Source organism: Phyllostomus hastatus, unplaced genomic scaffold (genome assembly GCF_019186645.2).
Source record: "Phyllostomus hastatus isolate PE091 unplaced genomic scaffold, TTU_PhHast_1.1 phas_contig_34, whole genome shotgun sequence".
Lineage (NCBI taxonomy): Eukaryota > Metazoa > Chordata > Mammalia > Chiroptera > Phyllostomidae > Phyllostomus > Phyllostomus hastatus.
In genome coordinates, this window is record NW_025333857.1 from 24,100,344 (window position 1) to 24,115,271 (window position 14,928).

At 35.7% G+C, this 14,928-nt stretch overlaps 1 protein-coding gene across 1 annotated transcript in view; it reads left to right on the forward strand.

The window, feature by feature from the left end:
* KIAA2026 (KIAA2026 ortholog) overlaps positions 1 to 14,928 on the forward strand; it is a 131,494-nt gene that overhangs the window by 42,180 nt on the left and 74,386 nt on the right. The window contains exon 3 of the mRNA XM_045840495.1: positions 206 to 406. Coding sequence (XP_045696451.1) covers positions 206 to 406 — 201 coding nt within the window. The remainder of the gene's footprint in view (positions 1 to 205; positions 407 to 14,928) is intronic.

Genomic DNA, 14,928 nt, shown 5'->3' on the forward strand with positions numbered 1-14,928 from the left:
AAGGAACTATCACTAGTGATTTTATGAGATGAGTAAGGGAAATTAGAAATTATGTAGGCAGGATAAAAATCTGGAATATAGTTAAATAAAGTTTAAACACTTTTTATGTAGTTAGTAAAAGGAATTCTTCTTAAGATGCTGGTTAAGGGGGTTTATTGCTAACCTAGAAGATTTGACCTTGTGAATTGACTTATTCTTCTCCAAGGCACTTGAGAGAAAAGACAACGATAGCAGTTACATCTAGAGGCTATTTTGGATTGGAGGATGAGAAGGGAACTGCATGTACTTCAACAAGGCGTCGGTCAACACCACGAAGTTTGGCAGGCTTGACAAGTGGAGTTTTTGAATCTATAATGGTTCAAGTTTTGAGACAGGAAGAACAGCTGAGAGCAAAAGAAGAAAAAAGGTAAATGTTAAAAAAATTAAGTTTATGTGTTCAAATTTCCAGGAACTACTTTTCAAAGAGTAGCTGTGTAACTTTTCTGTGCCCATATCAAATTTCTGGGCCTATTTTAGTAGTGTTCCAAAATGCATTGTTATCAAAATATGAATTTATAATGAAATATCACACTGATATTTATTTTAAAATACAGTTTTAAATTTTAAACCAAATTATTTTGAAGCAATACCAAAAAATTTTTACAAGAGATTTAAGAATGTTTTCTGGAGTTCTAGATTTTCCTTCAAATTAATTACTAATTTTAAATTAGAGGAATTTTACATAGATTTGCATAGCTTTAGAATAGACTTATGGACCTTTAAAATTAGGAAAAACTCCACAGATTACATAGTTCAAAATGACACACAGGTTTACCTCTGCCAGTACTTCCATTGGTATTAATTTCCTTGATAACTATGTTTACTCTGGGCTAATCAGGGAAGAATGTTGGTGCTCAATTAGTGTTGCCTTTTAGGGTATGAGAGTATGGACTGATGGCACTTACAAACATTTTACTTATAACAAAAGAGACTAGGGCCCAAACAGGTAAGTGAGTACTCAGAAAGACTGGTGATTTTTATACTCAATCAAATCTCTATGTTAGGAGTGATTGCTAATATAATAGGGAACTGCTAATTCTAGTCGAAGGCAATTTATAATACCTTGTTACTCCGTTCTTAGTAATAAATGTAGCATGCTTTCATGGTTGTAGGATTAACACTCAACCTTGAGACTTTCTGCCAGCACACTTTTTATAGTGGTGATCATTTGGGAACCTACTAGTGTGTAATAGGTTGGGATGGTGAGAAATTAAAGAAGAGGAGGGCTTGTAGGAGGAAGGCTGTACTAGTCTAGATCTCCACTACTGGTGTCCAGAAATAGGGAGAGGTCAGATGGTTAGGATCAATCAACAGGACTTAGTATCTTCTTTGATATAGGGGGAACAAGGAAGAAACATAGATGAGTCAGCACATAGTTGTAATAATAGTCATACTAGCAACAAGAAGTTTTAAAAAAGTGGTTAACATTTATCGAGCATGGCTGTTTTTGCCAGGTTTAGCTCTAAGTACCTTATATGTATTCAACATGTATTCTGAGGCACAGAGAGATTAAGTTATTTACCTAACTAAGGTCAGGCAGTTTTTGAGCTATGGTCAAGATTTTAACATAGGCAGTTTGGCTCTAAGCTTATGCTCTAAAGCAATATGCTATCCTTGTAACTTGTAAAGTGATAGAAACAGCAAAAAACATAGAGCTTGAGTCCATGATGTGGGAAAAGATAAGTGAAGTTCAATTTTTAATGAGTTTGAAGTTATGATAGAAACATTAAAGCATCCAACTAGCAAAGACTAGTAGGAAACTAGAAATATAACTGAATCTTTTTCTTCTCTCCAGTTTTACATATATTTGTATGTGTCCACAGGTAAATAAGACATAGGGGAAAGTCCTTCTTTAAATATCTTAGTAACTATGATCATTAAATGAAATATGAATTAAGCTTTTTCTTTGGGTATAGTTTATTTTTCTTTCAATTCTATATATTTTACCCATGGAGTAAAGAATAAATAAAACTGTAATGAAGGCCTGTATACCTACTACCTAGTCATTTTTAAAGAAATTAAACATAGGTATAATCAAGCTTCCCTGTATTCTCTGTCCCCAAAAGAAAGCACTATCCTGATTTTATTATTCCCATGCATTTTATTATTGAAATTTTTATTTTTATTGTCTATGCTGTTACAGCTATTCCTACTTTTTCTCCACCCAGTCTCACCCTCTCCCCACCCCAAACCAACCCCTGTAGTGTTTTCCATATCAATGGGTTGTGCTTAAATGTTCTTTGGTTAAGCCCTTCACCATCTTTCATCCTGTCCCCTACCCTTCCTTTTCAGCAGCTTTCAGTCTGTTTTATGTATCTAAGCTTTCCTTACTCTTTTCTTTGTTGATTTATTGTGTTCATTAGATTCCACATGTAAGTGAGACTGTTTGGTATTTATTTTTCGCTGACTAGCCTAATTCACTTAGCATAATTTTCTCCAGGTCCATCCATGCTGTTGCAAAATGTATGAGTTTCTCCTTTTTACCTACTGCATAGTATTCCATTATTAATTTTACCTATTCTTTTATATACTTTGCTAGATATAAATGTATTGCATATATTTTTTCCCAGTCCATGTCCTACCTTTTTATTTTCAATGTTTCTTAAAAAGATTGTATTTCTTTTTTTAAAGATTTTATTTATTTTTAGAGTAGGGGAGTAAGGGAGAAAGAGAAAGAAAGAAACACTGATGTGTGAGAGAAACATCTATTAGTTGCCTGTCACACACCCTTAGGCAGGGACCTGACCCACAATCCAGGCACATGCCCTGACAAGGAATCAAACCAGGGACCTTCAAGATTTCAGGATACCCAACCCAGTGAGTCATATCAGTCAGGGCTTCAGTGTTTTTTGATGAAAAGAAAATAATACTTTTGAGTTCAATTTTATTTAATGTTCTGTGCTTTTAGTGACCTAAGAAATCTTATCTTACCCAACCAAGGTTATGAAAAGTTTCTCCTTTTTTTCTCAGAAATTTCTAAGTTTTATTTTTTCTGGTTAGATCTGTGATCTTTTTCAAAATAATTTTGTATGTGTTATTTGAGGTAAGGTTATAAAAATAAACCACTTATAAGTTTAAACTTATAAACTTTTATTGGTTTATTTTTCTTCCATATGAATAAATAGTTGTTCAAGTATCATTTGTTGAAAAAAATATTCTTTAATCACTGTATTACTTTGGCATCTTTGTTGAATATCAGTTGAACATATATTTATGTGTCTTTCTGGATTTTCTCTTCTGTCCATTTATCTGTAGGCCAATACTGTATTGACTTGATTACTATAGCTTTATATAGTAAGCCTTGAAATTTGGTAAATGACTCTTCCAACTATGTATTTTGTTTTCTGTTTTGGTTTCCTTTTTTTTTTTCCCCCCCAAAAAATTGTTAGGCTGTACTAAGATCTTTGTTTTTTTGTTTGACTTTAGAATCATATTGTTAATTCTTTCAGAAAAACAAAAGCCTAAGGGAGTTTTGATTGAGATTACATGGAAGTTATCAATCAGTTTTTAGATAATTTTTTTATTTCTCTCAGCAGTATTTTTTAGTTTTCAGTGTTGTACACATTTTCCACATACTTGGTTAACTTTATCCCTACATGTTTCATGTTTTGATGTAAATTACTTTTTAAATTCAGTATAATTTTTTTGTTACTACTACATAGAAATGCAATTTGGTATAGTGAAAATCAAAATACTACTCTATTTCTGCTCTGAGTTTGAAATATTTTACTTCATATAGTTAGAAACTTTGGTATTGGATGCATACATATTAATGATTCTTAGGGGGTTTTTTGATGGGTTGACTTCTTATTATGAGTCTTCCTTTTTAATCTCTGATAATATTTCTTACATTTTTAATATTGCATGTTATCTTCACTGTTGGCTTATTAGCTATACATCATTTTTGAAAATTATTTTTAGTGGCTTCTTTGGGGTTTTATAAGATGTGCCTAAGTTTTCACAGTTAACTTCAAATGTAATCTGTATACCTCTTCCCACTCTTTGTGTTACTTTTGTCATACGTTTTACTTCTACATGTATTATAAACCTCAATACACTGCTATTGTGTGTGCTTTAAATAGTTATCTTTTCAAGAAACTTAAGAAAAAAGTATATGATACTGATCCGTACATTTATCTTTCCCAGGATGCTATCTGCTGTCATTTCCTACTGCCTCTAAAGAACTTCCTTTAACATTTCTCATAATATAAGTCTGCCAGTGATGAATTCTGAGCTTTTATTTTGCTTTATGTTTTGAAGAAGAATGATTTTGCTTTGACAGGTTTTTGGAAGGTTTATTTTTAGTTTTATTTATTTATTTTATTTTATTTATTATTTTGAGCACTTTAGTATGACATGTTTTATTTTTTTACAATAGTTTTTGAAAGCAAGTCTGCTGTTCTCTTATCTTTGTTTCTTTTTTTTAAGATTGTATTTGTTTGATTATTTGTTTGTTTATGGAGGAGGAGGGAGGAAGAGAGGGAGAGAAATATAAATGTGTGGTTGCGTCTCATGCATCCCCTACCGGGGACCTGGTCCGAAACCCAAGCATGTGTCCTGACAGGGAATCAAACTGACGACTCTTTGGTTCACAGCCTGCACTCAATCCACTGAGCTATACAAGCCAGGTCTTTGTTTCTTTATACATAATATATTTTATTTCTCTGACTGCTTTTAAGATTTGTTACTTATTACTAGTTTTAAACAATTTAATTGTAATGTGACTTTAGTGTGGGATTGTGTTTTTATGTATGTTGATTATTTTGCTTGGAGTTAATGGTACCAAGGAGAGAGTTACAAAGACCTGTATTGAGACATACCTTCTTTTGAAGGACTGAGCTCAAGCAACCTCATAGAGAGTAAGCCAGTGTAATAAATACTTTACCCCTCTGAGCAGTTACTAGGGCTTCCTTAACTGAATCCAAGAGAAGCCATTGAATGAGGTTCCCTGTTGATACAGAAAACTGTGTAGTGACAGGTAGAGCATAAATCTAGATGCAAACAAGATATTCAGTATAGATATCTTCACATTGATTACATCTAAAATTAACTGTGAAAACATGACCTTTCCTCCTGAAATTTGGTCTTACTATAACATTCCCTGTCTTGGTGAGTGGCACCATTGTCTGTTGGATTATGCAAGTTAGGAACTTGGGATTCATTCATGATACCTTTTCTCTCACATAAAAATTGAATCCATCCCCAAATCTTCACAGTTTTATTTCCTAATTCTCTCTTGAATCTGCCCACTTCCCTTTCTGCCTCCATCCAGTTCCTTCATCTCTCACTTAGACTGCTGTTATTTTCTCTTAATCGGTTTAAGTGGCCCTGCTTGCCTTATTCTAATCTATTTTTCTCATTAAAGGTAAGATGAACTTTTCCAAATGCAAATTTGATCACACCACTTACCTATTTCATTACTTACTATCTCTCCAAAGCAATGCAAGTACAATTGACCCTTGAACAACATGTAAGTACGCTACACATGGTCAGAAATTCACATGTAACTTTTGACTCTCCCAAAACTTAACTACAGATAGTCTTCTCTTGACCAGATGCCTTACCAATAAGTTGAACAGTTAACACATATTTTATATGTTGTATGTAATGTATACTGTATTCTTATAATATAGCAAGCTAGAGAAAAAAATCATAAGAGAAAACATTTTAAATGCTGTACTGTATTTATCAATATTGTAGGTTGACATAGTCTGTTTATAAAATGACTTGTCTGTCAGTACCTACATGTATATTGTCTTACATGATACAAAACACTTGTAGGTGTTATACATATCCCTAACACTAGACAAGTGTTAATGTGATAATGTGAAAAAGAAATTCATATTTACTTAGAGGTATTACAGTTCATACATTGATAACAAAGAAGCAGCAGTATGATTTTTTTATGGTAGCTTAGTGTAATTGATATGATTGCTTCATGATACTAACAGATCTCCAACAGACAAATACCATATGATCTCACCTATAAGAGGAACCCAATGACTAAGACAAACAAAAAGCAAAATAGAACCAGAGGCATGGAAACAAGGAACAGACTAACAGTGACCAGAAGGGAGGAAGGAGGAGTATAAAGAGGAAAGGAAGGGGAGGGTTTAATCAAGGAACAAGTATAAATGACCCATGGACATGGACAACAGGTGGGGATTGACTGGGAGCAGGGGGTGGGCAGTGTAGGGAAGAACAAGGGAGCATTGGAACAACTGTAATGGAACAACAGTAAAAAATGAAGGAAGGAAAAAGGGCAAGATGGAAAGCAGGCAGTGAGGGAGGGAGGAAAGAAAGAAATCTCAAGAAAATTTTCCTATATTTGTATTGAAAAACATTTGCATGTAAGCAGACCCACACAGTTCAAACCTTGTTCAACTGCACGCACAAAAACTTTAATGGCTGAATATAACTTTTTTTAAAGGACAGAAAGGGAGGGAGAGAGAGAGATGTGAGAGAGAAACAGCGATTGGTTGCCTCCTGTATGTGCCCCAAATGGGGATTGAACCTGCAACCTAGGCATGTGCTCTGACTGGAGACCTTTTTGGTGTACAGGATGACACTCCAACCAACCTAGGCACCTGCCTAGGACTGAATATAATTCATAAGACTCTGCTTTCACTTTTTGGCCTCACCTTATCTCTCTAACCTCATATCTTTCTTTCCCTCATTTTTTTGTTATCCTAGCTGTTGTGGCCTTTTTCTCCCCTCTTCAATGCCAAGAGATTGTTAAGTTTATATACATCCATATTTAGACTTCACATAAAAACACATGTAAAATGTATCAAGAATGGTGGAACTTTTCTTTTAACCTGTGTTTTCTAAATTTTCTAAAATATGGATCTTTTCTTTTATAATTGAATATATAAGAAGTATTAAAATTTGTAGTGTGACACATAGCTAATGCAACAGGCAGTTTTTGAAATGTCTTTTGAGTCTATGCCAAGATTTATTTTGAGTCCTCAAAAGAAAAATGTGACATTTAGGCAGCAACATGTAGTATGATACATAGGACTGCTAAATAAAGCCTCCTTTCCCTCTGTACAGTTTCCTTACCATCTATCAAGGTACCTAAAATCCTGTCAGTCTGTCAATTCTGTTGATCTAGTACCCTTCTAAGAGTTAGAGACTAGCAGAGATTATTGATAATGTAAAATTGGGCCTAGAAAGGGACTTTGAAATCATCATAAAGAAAGGCCATATTGAAAGATGGGGAAGCTTGCAAAATCATTTGATTACTATAGTTGTTGTGATTTAGCCCTGGGCATAGGCTTGAGTATGACTTGGTAGTTTTGCCATGTTCAGGTAAATGCTGATAGCACGGTAGGCATTCCTGAGGCTGATTGGTATGGAGAGGCACTTTTTAATTAGGAGCCAGCAACATTACAAGTCAAAGTTCTGGGAAAATTGAGTGAAAGGGTTAGTTAATTTAAGTTGCTAAAGTAGTCTTGAAGCTACTTACAACAACACTGCATTTTGTTTATAATGGTGACCTTAAGACATTAAGGAAAGATTAAGTAATATTTTATATACTTTGTTTAATAAGCATAAAAGTACATAATACATTTTAGATAGTTCTTACAAACTGTGCAGTCAGTTATAATTGAATTGTAGCTCTCATAGAGAAAATTTTTGTTAATCTGCCCTGGCTGGTATGGCTCATTGAATTGAGCACCAGTCTGAGAACTAAAAGATCACTGGTTTGATTCCCTGTCAGGGCATATTCCTGGAGAGTGCAAGAGGCAACAAGAAGCAACTGATCGATGTATCTCTCCCTTACCCCCTCTCTTCCCTTCTCTCTAAAAACAAATAAATAAAATCTTTAAAAAGAAAATTTCTAGACTATGACATGATTAGGTAGCAGTTTTGATCATTAAAGTCTACTTTAGCAGTATTAAAAATATTGGATCTGTTCACTATTCTTTTTTGCAGAACTGTTTGGATCAACAGAAATAACATGTTTTTTATACTCTTGTTTCATATATTCGTATAAACTTAATTGGGAGTTTATTGATTTGATAATCATGAGTTAAAAGTGTTTTGTGAAATAAAGCTATGACTTATGATTGATTTATATTCAAATTCCCTATAACATTAAATAACAGTAACTTAATGAAGTAAACATTCATCATTTGTGACCCAGCATTTTTGAGCACTTTCCCTACATTTTAGTAATTTCTGATATTATAAGACCTGACTTCCCAAAATTAATGCAAGAAAATTTATATACTTATACCCACTTACAGCTTAAGGTAGAGGTATGTGGCCAGTCATATACTTCACACTTGAATTTGCACAGGAGCAACATGAGGTGTGAGCAAGGGAGGTTATCTTTTGGCACAAGTGGTGGGGAGCTTCTGATTGCTCTAGGTTTCTAGTATCAGAGGTCCCAAGTAATGGTGGCAGTCTAGGGTTGTTTTTGTTTTTGTTTTTTGTTTTTTTTTTAATCATTGTTCAAGTACAGTTGGCAGTCTAGTTTTTCCTGGAAAAGATTTCATTGTGTGGTTGGGATTTATAGCTTCATGTAAATAAGTAAGCTTCCTACTAATCTTTAAATAAATTCCTTTTCTGCTTTAACTAATCAGACAAGATTTTTTTTTTTTTTTGTTAACAAGTAAGAAGCTTGACTGAATATTTAACATAACTGGTTGTTTTTCTAAAATACAGTATATTATATATTACTCATTTTAGAAAAGGTAAATAAATGTGTTGCTTTCCTTTTTCATGTTACTAATTTGCATGCATTGTATTGGTTCCTGAATTAATGGATTATTTTGGATTAAAACTATTATGTATGTTTTGTAAACTCTTAAAGGGTAGAATGCATGCTTTCACCATTCTACCCTTTGTACCCTCAAAGGCTTCTAAAGAAAGGTGATAGCCCACTTTTAAGCCTATGACTGAGAAACATTTACCTTTAACTTGAAGCAATTCCTTTTAGTAATTATTTCCACATTTCTAAATATTGTACATGCTTATATTGCTATTTCTTGCTTTGTCAGCTTGGCATTATCTGTTGACATTCATCAGTAAACGATGAAGATTTCAGTTCTCTTACAATGAAATTTAGAATTTATATGCTCAATTTCTGTTCTTAATTTTTATGTCTTCTATCTTATTATTGTAGATTAATAATTTAATTGTCTCATTTTTACCCCCAAACTAGGCATTATTATTACTGTCTTTTCGTAATGTTTATCTACCCACATGATTAACAGTTAAGTTGTTCCCCAGTCCTTCCTGCATCTTAGAACTTCTTTCTGTGATCATTTTATTCTTCCTGGATGAAGTATATACTATAGAAATTTGGATAGTTTTTATTACTGTCTTCAGGTTCACTAATCTTTTTTCTGCCACATCTAATTTATAATTAGTCCCACGCAGTATATTTTCACTTCAGACATTGTAGTTTTCCTATCTGAACATTTGATTTAGGCCCTGGCCAAGTGGCTTGTTTGGAGTGCACCAAAAGGTTGCAAGTTCAATTCCTGGTCAGAGCACATACTTAGGTTGAGGGTTTGATCCCCAGCCTGTCATGTATGTCAAGGTGCATATGGGAGGCAACCAATCAATGTTTCTCACATTGGAATTTCTCTTTCTCTCTCTCTCTGTCTCTCAGTTCCTCTCTCTTTCCCTATCTCCCCTTTCCTCTCTAAAATCAGTACACATATCCTTAGGTGAGGATTGATTTGGGTCTATTTTATATTTTTTATGTTTCTGTTTAACTCTTTGGCCATATGGATTGCAGTTTCAGTGACTACTTTAATGGCCTTATTTGCTAATCTAGCATTTGTTTCATTACTGGGTCCATTTTCATTGATTGGTTTTTCTCCTCATGACACGTGAGTTTCTGCTTCACTATACACCTGGTAGTTCTGATTTGGATGTCAAACATTTTTTTATCTTGGTGGGTGCCAGGTAGTTCTATATTCCCATCAATCTTCTTGAGCTTTCTTCTGAAATGTAGTTGTTACTTGCAAACAATTTGATCATTTTGAATATTTTATGATTTGTTACTTGGGTACAGAGCAGTGCCCTGCTCAATCTAGGACTAATTGTTTTCTGCAACCAAGGCACAACCTTCCTAAATATTTTACCCAAATTCCCATGCATTATGACTTTTTCCAGTATGGCTGGTAAGAGTAAATACTATGTTTTCTAATCTTATTAATGTGTTTCTCCCATGTAGCCATAGGTTGTTTTTTACATGCATGTACTAATTAGTAAGCTGAATATTCGAGAGGGACTATCAGTACATCTTCAGTGTTCTCACTTTACACAGCACTCTAGTCTTTGGTACTGTGTTCTGCAGACTCTAGCTGCCTTTGTATCTCAACTCAGGAGGTGTGCTGGGCTCTCCTGGCATTTCCTTCATTCTCTCCCTCCCTGCTGATGACCCTGCATGTGATCTCCATTTCTGTGATACTGTTCCTATTCTAGTTGTTTGCTTATTTTTGTTTTTGTTTTTGTTTTTTAGATGCAGTTGTTGATAGTTGTGTCTTTGTTGTCATTTTACTGTTCATAGTTTAGATCTTCTTTTTCTTAGATAAGTATCTCTAATATTTCATACAATAAGGACTTGGTGATGATGAACTCCTTTAACTTGACCTTATCTGGGAAGCACTTTATTGCCCTTCCATTCTAAATGACAGCTTTGCTAGATAAAATAATGTTGGTTGTAGGTCTTTGCTTTTCATGACTTTGAACACGTCTTTGGAACCCCTTCTTGCCTGTAAGGTTTCTTTTGAGAAATCAGCTATGTGTCTTATGAGATCTCCTTGTTACATAACTGTCTCCTTTTTCTCTTGCTGCTTTTAAGATTCTCTCTTTATCTTTAATTTTGGGTAGTTTAATTATGCTGTGTCTTGGTGTGTTCCTCCTTGGGTCCAATTTCTAGGGGCTCTCTGAGCTTCCTAGACTTGCATGTCTAGTTCCTTCACCAGATTGGAGAAGCTTTCCTTCATTATTTATCCAAATAAGTTTTTAACTTCTTACTCTTTCTCTTCTCCTTCTGGCATCCCTGTTATTTGGATGTTGGAACGTTTAATGTTGTTCCAGGGGTTCCAAAGTCTCTCATTTTTTTTGAATATTTGTTTATTCATTCTGTTTAGGTTGGATGTTTATTTCTTCCTTTTGTTCCAAATCCTCTTTTTGAGTCCCAGTTTCCTTCCCTTCACTGTTTCCCTGTATATTTTTCTTTATTTAACTTTGTATAGCCCTCACTTCTTCCTTTAATTTGTGGCTATACTTAATGATTTCTGTGAGCTTCCTGATTACCAGTGTTTTGACCTCTGCATCTGATAGGTTGTCTGTCTCCTCCTCACTTAGTTCTTTTTCTGGAGTATTTATATGTTCTATTTGGGCCATATTTCTTTGTCTTAGCGCACCTCTTACATTGTAAGGGGCAGAAGCTTAGGTATTCACCATGGCAGGACAACCCACTTCCCTGGATTGTGGTGCTGTATATGGGGCAGGGGTCAGAGAGGAAACAAATGCCTCTTGCTTGGGTCTCACCCTGCTTTTAGTCACTTCCCTTGCTTCCCACAACCAGAGTGTACCCTTTTGGGTGCTGCTTCCTGGATGTATGGGCTTGTGTGAGTTCTGAGATCCTGTAGGCCCCTCCAATGGACTCTCCTGTGAGACTGGGAGTTTCTCTTGTTGCTGCAGACCCCACAGGTTTTTACTATCAGAGGTTTTGAGATTCTAATTTCCTATGCTGGAACTCTGGATTGCGCGGTCTGTCTCGGTCCCCAGTTGTTCCTCACGGTTTATCTGCACAGGAATATGGGGTATTGCAGTCCGCCAGCCACTACCTTGCCTGCCAGGTCTGTCACCACTACCTTGTCACACATTTTCAATGCCCCAGCTCCCCATCTCTGCCCCTCCTACCAGTCTGGAAGAATGTTTCTTCTTTAATGCCTTGGTTGTCAGACTTCCATACAATTTGATTTTCTGGTAGTTCTGATTGTTTTTGTTTTTATTTTTATTTTATTTTTTAAAAGATTTTATTTATTTATTTTTACAGAGAGGGGAAGGGTGGGATAAGGAGTGTGAAAAAAAACTCAATATATGGTTGCCTCTCATGTGCCCCCTACTGGGGTCCTGGCCTACAATCCAGGCATGTGCCCTGACTGAGCATCAGCAACCCTTTGGTTTGCAGGCCTACGTCCACTGAGCCACACCATCCAGAGCTTGTTTTGGTTTTCAAATTGGTAGTTATCCTTCTTTTGTTGTGAGAGGAAGTGAAGCACATCTACCTATGCCTCCATCTTGGCCAGAAGTCTGAGGTGAATTCTTGTAGTGAAGACTTTAATACCCCAATTTTTCTGTGTGGAAAAGATTTTAAATTATATTGTTTCTTTAATATATATAGAAGTAATCTTATTTTCATTCTTTTTGTGTTTTATTATGTTTTTCATAAACTTGTATGTTTCTTTTAAGCTCTCTCTTGGCATAAAGTTGCTCATAATATCCTTACATCATTTATATGTATAGGATATGCCCATTTTCATTTCTGGTATTGGGGATGTGTGTGTGTGTTCTAGATTAGTACTGCCAAGGGGCTTTCATTTTCATTAATGCTCGTAAAGAACCAACTTTTGAATTCTATTAGTTTTCTATTGTATATTGTTTTCTAGCTCATTGATTTCTGCTCTTTATTTTCTTTTTTAATTTTCTTTTATCTTATTTTCCATCACCATTTATTCCCCCCATACTCTCTTCCACTTCCACCATCCCCCACCCCTGCAGTCATCACACTATTGCCCATGCCCATGAGTTCTTTTTCTTTTTATGCTCTTTATTGTCATCTTTCCATTTTTGCAGTTTGATTTGCTGTTTTCCTTATAGTTTGTTTTCTTTTAATAAGCATATTTGATTTTCAACTTTTCCTTTTAACTAAGTATCCTTTTATAATCTATAAATTTCCCTCAAAATACGGCTTTGTCTGCATCTCACCACATTTGATTATTATATTATTTTTTCTTTTATGTTTCCATCTCTGCTAATTTGACTGTTATCAAGTCTATTATTTTAGTAGCTACTCTAGAAATTTTCACATGCATAATTAACTTATACAAGCCTAAAATTAGTATTTTTGCCCTCTTTCTCATTAATACAAGGACATTAGAACACTTAACTTGAATCACTTTTTGTCCAGCTTATTTGCTGTTTTTATAACATATTTTAATCTTACCTTGTTTTGGAGCCCACTACATACAAAGGCACATTTTTTAAGGGACCAAGCATAAGTTTTCCATTTGCAGACACTCGTCCTGGGCTCGGGCAAAGGGGAGGGTGGTGCAGACTGGAAGTGCCTGGGGAGAGTCTAGAGTTGGAGACATTGAGGAGAGAAGTGGGGCATTGGCTGCCGGGGATCTCATGTACAAGGTTATCACCTGATATCACAGCAGTCATTTTTCTTGAGAAGTGTAAGCGCCTCCCAAGGGAATCAGCCTGGGGAAAAACAGTTACCCCACCCTTTGGGGTACTGTTTGCCTCACTGTCTGGAACCCCACTCACCCTCCCGTGCATCTTAATCCATGCTGAAGACACAGCAAAATAGGCACACTGAACAAGTGTCAGAGACTGCCTTTGGGACATGGTCATTCTCTACATTTTTCCAGGAATAGGATTGGCATTTTCTCCTCATGGAGAGCTGATAGTAACGCCCTCCTGGGTTCTGGCAGACCCAAACTCTGGACTCTGGAGGCCCCACCTGTCTGTCTACTAATGGCTTTACCCTGCTGGGTTCATGGAAATAATCTGGAAAAGATACAGACCTGTGCCTCTGGGGCAGAGGATCACACCCACCAACTTCCCTGAGGTCCAAACAGTACCTTCTTCTCATGAGAGATCCAGAGATCCCAACCTCCTGAGTCTGCCAGAAGCCCTTTCAGAAATAGCCATTTCAGTGACTAAGACTGACTGCTTGAAAGTAGGCAGAGGCAGGCAGAGGTAGATCCTGCTTTAGGACATTTACTGACACACCCCATGCCTTGTGCTTGTAAAAGAAAGCCTTGGAGTGCAGCTTGGCCTCTCTTGTGTGCTGCTCAGCCAGGTGGAGACAGCCACAGGTTGTGGATCACTTATAGTTTCAAATAGGCTACTGAGGGCCACAGGTGGACAGCATCTGACATTTGCTTACACCAGTTTCGGACAATATCAGTGCAATATCCAAAGGGAGATCTCAGCAGGAAGGCACTTAGTTCTTTTCATTATTTTCATTATTTTTTCTATTGCATAGCTTTTTTATTTACTTTTATAATGTTTTTCCTATTTTTTCTTTATATCTCTTATTTTACTCTTTTCTTAATTTATTTCTTTTCCTTTCCTTATTTTTCTTTCTCTTTGTTCTTTTTTCCAATTTTTCTTTCTATTCCTTATTTTCATTGTTTTTCTTCTTTCCTTTCATTTGTCTTTTGTCTTTCCTTACTTTTGTCATCTTGTATTTTTTTTCTCCTTTCATATTCTCTCTCTTTTGTTGTTTATGCTGTAGTTGGGGTTTATTACTTGTTTTTGTGTCGCTTTGTTCTGTCAGCACCTGTACAATAGCTTTCAAGATTTGACTGGGGTTAAGCCTCTCAGTCAGCCAGCCAAGGGAGATCTCACCCACGAATAGGCCAACAGCAAACAAGACCCAGTTACATCAGGAGAGCCCACATAAACTTTCCCACAGGACATTCTTAGAGCATCTAACTCGAGATCAAGGAAACTGCCCTACTGGTTCCCACAGGACTTTTACCATATAAGGCCACCCCACAAAGACTGGGAGTCAAAGTAGATCTAATACATAGAAACAAACACAAAGAGACAATTAAACAGGGAGACAAAGAAACAACCCCCTAATGAAAGAAAGGAGGAACCTCCAGAAAAGGAGCCAGA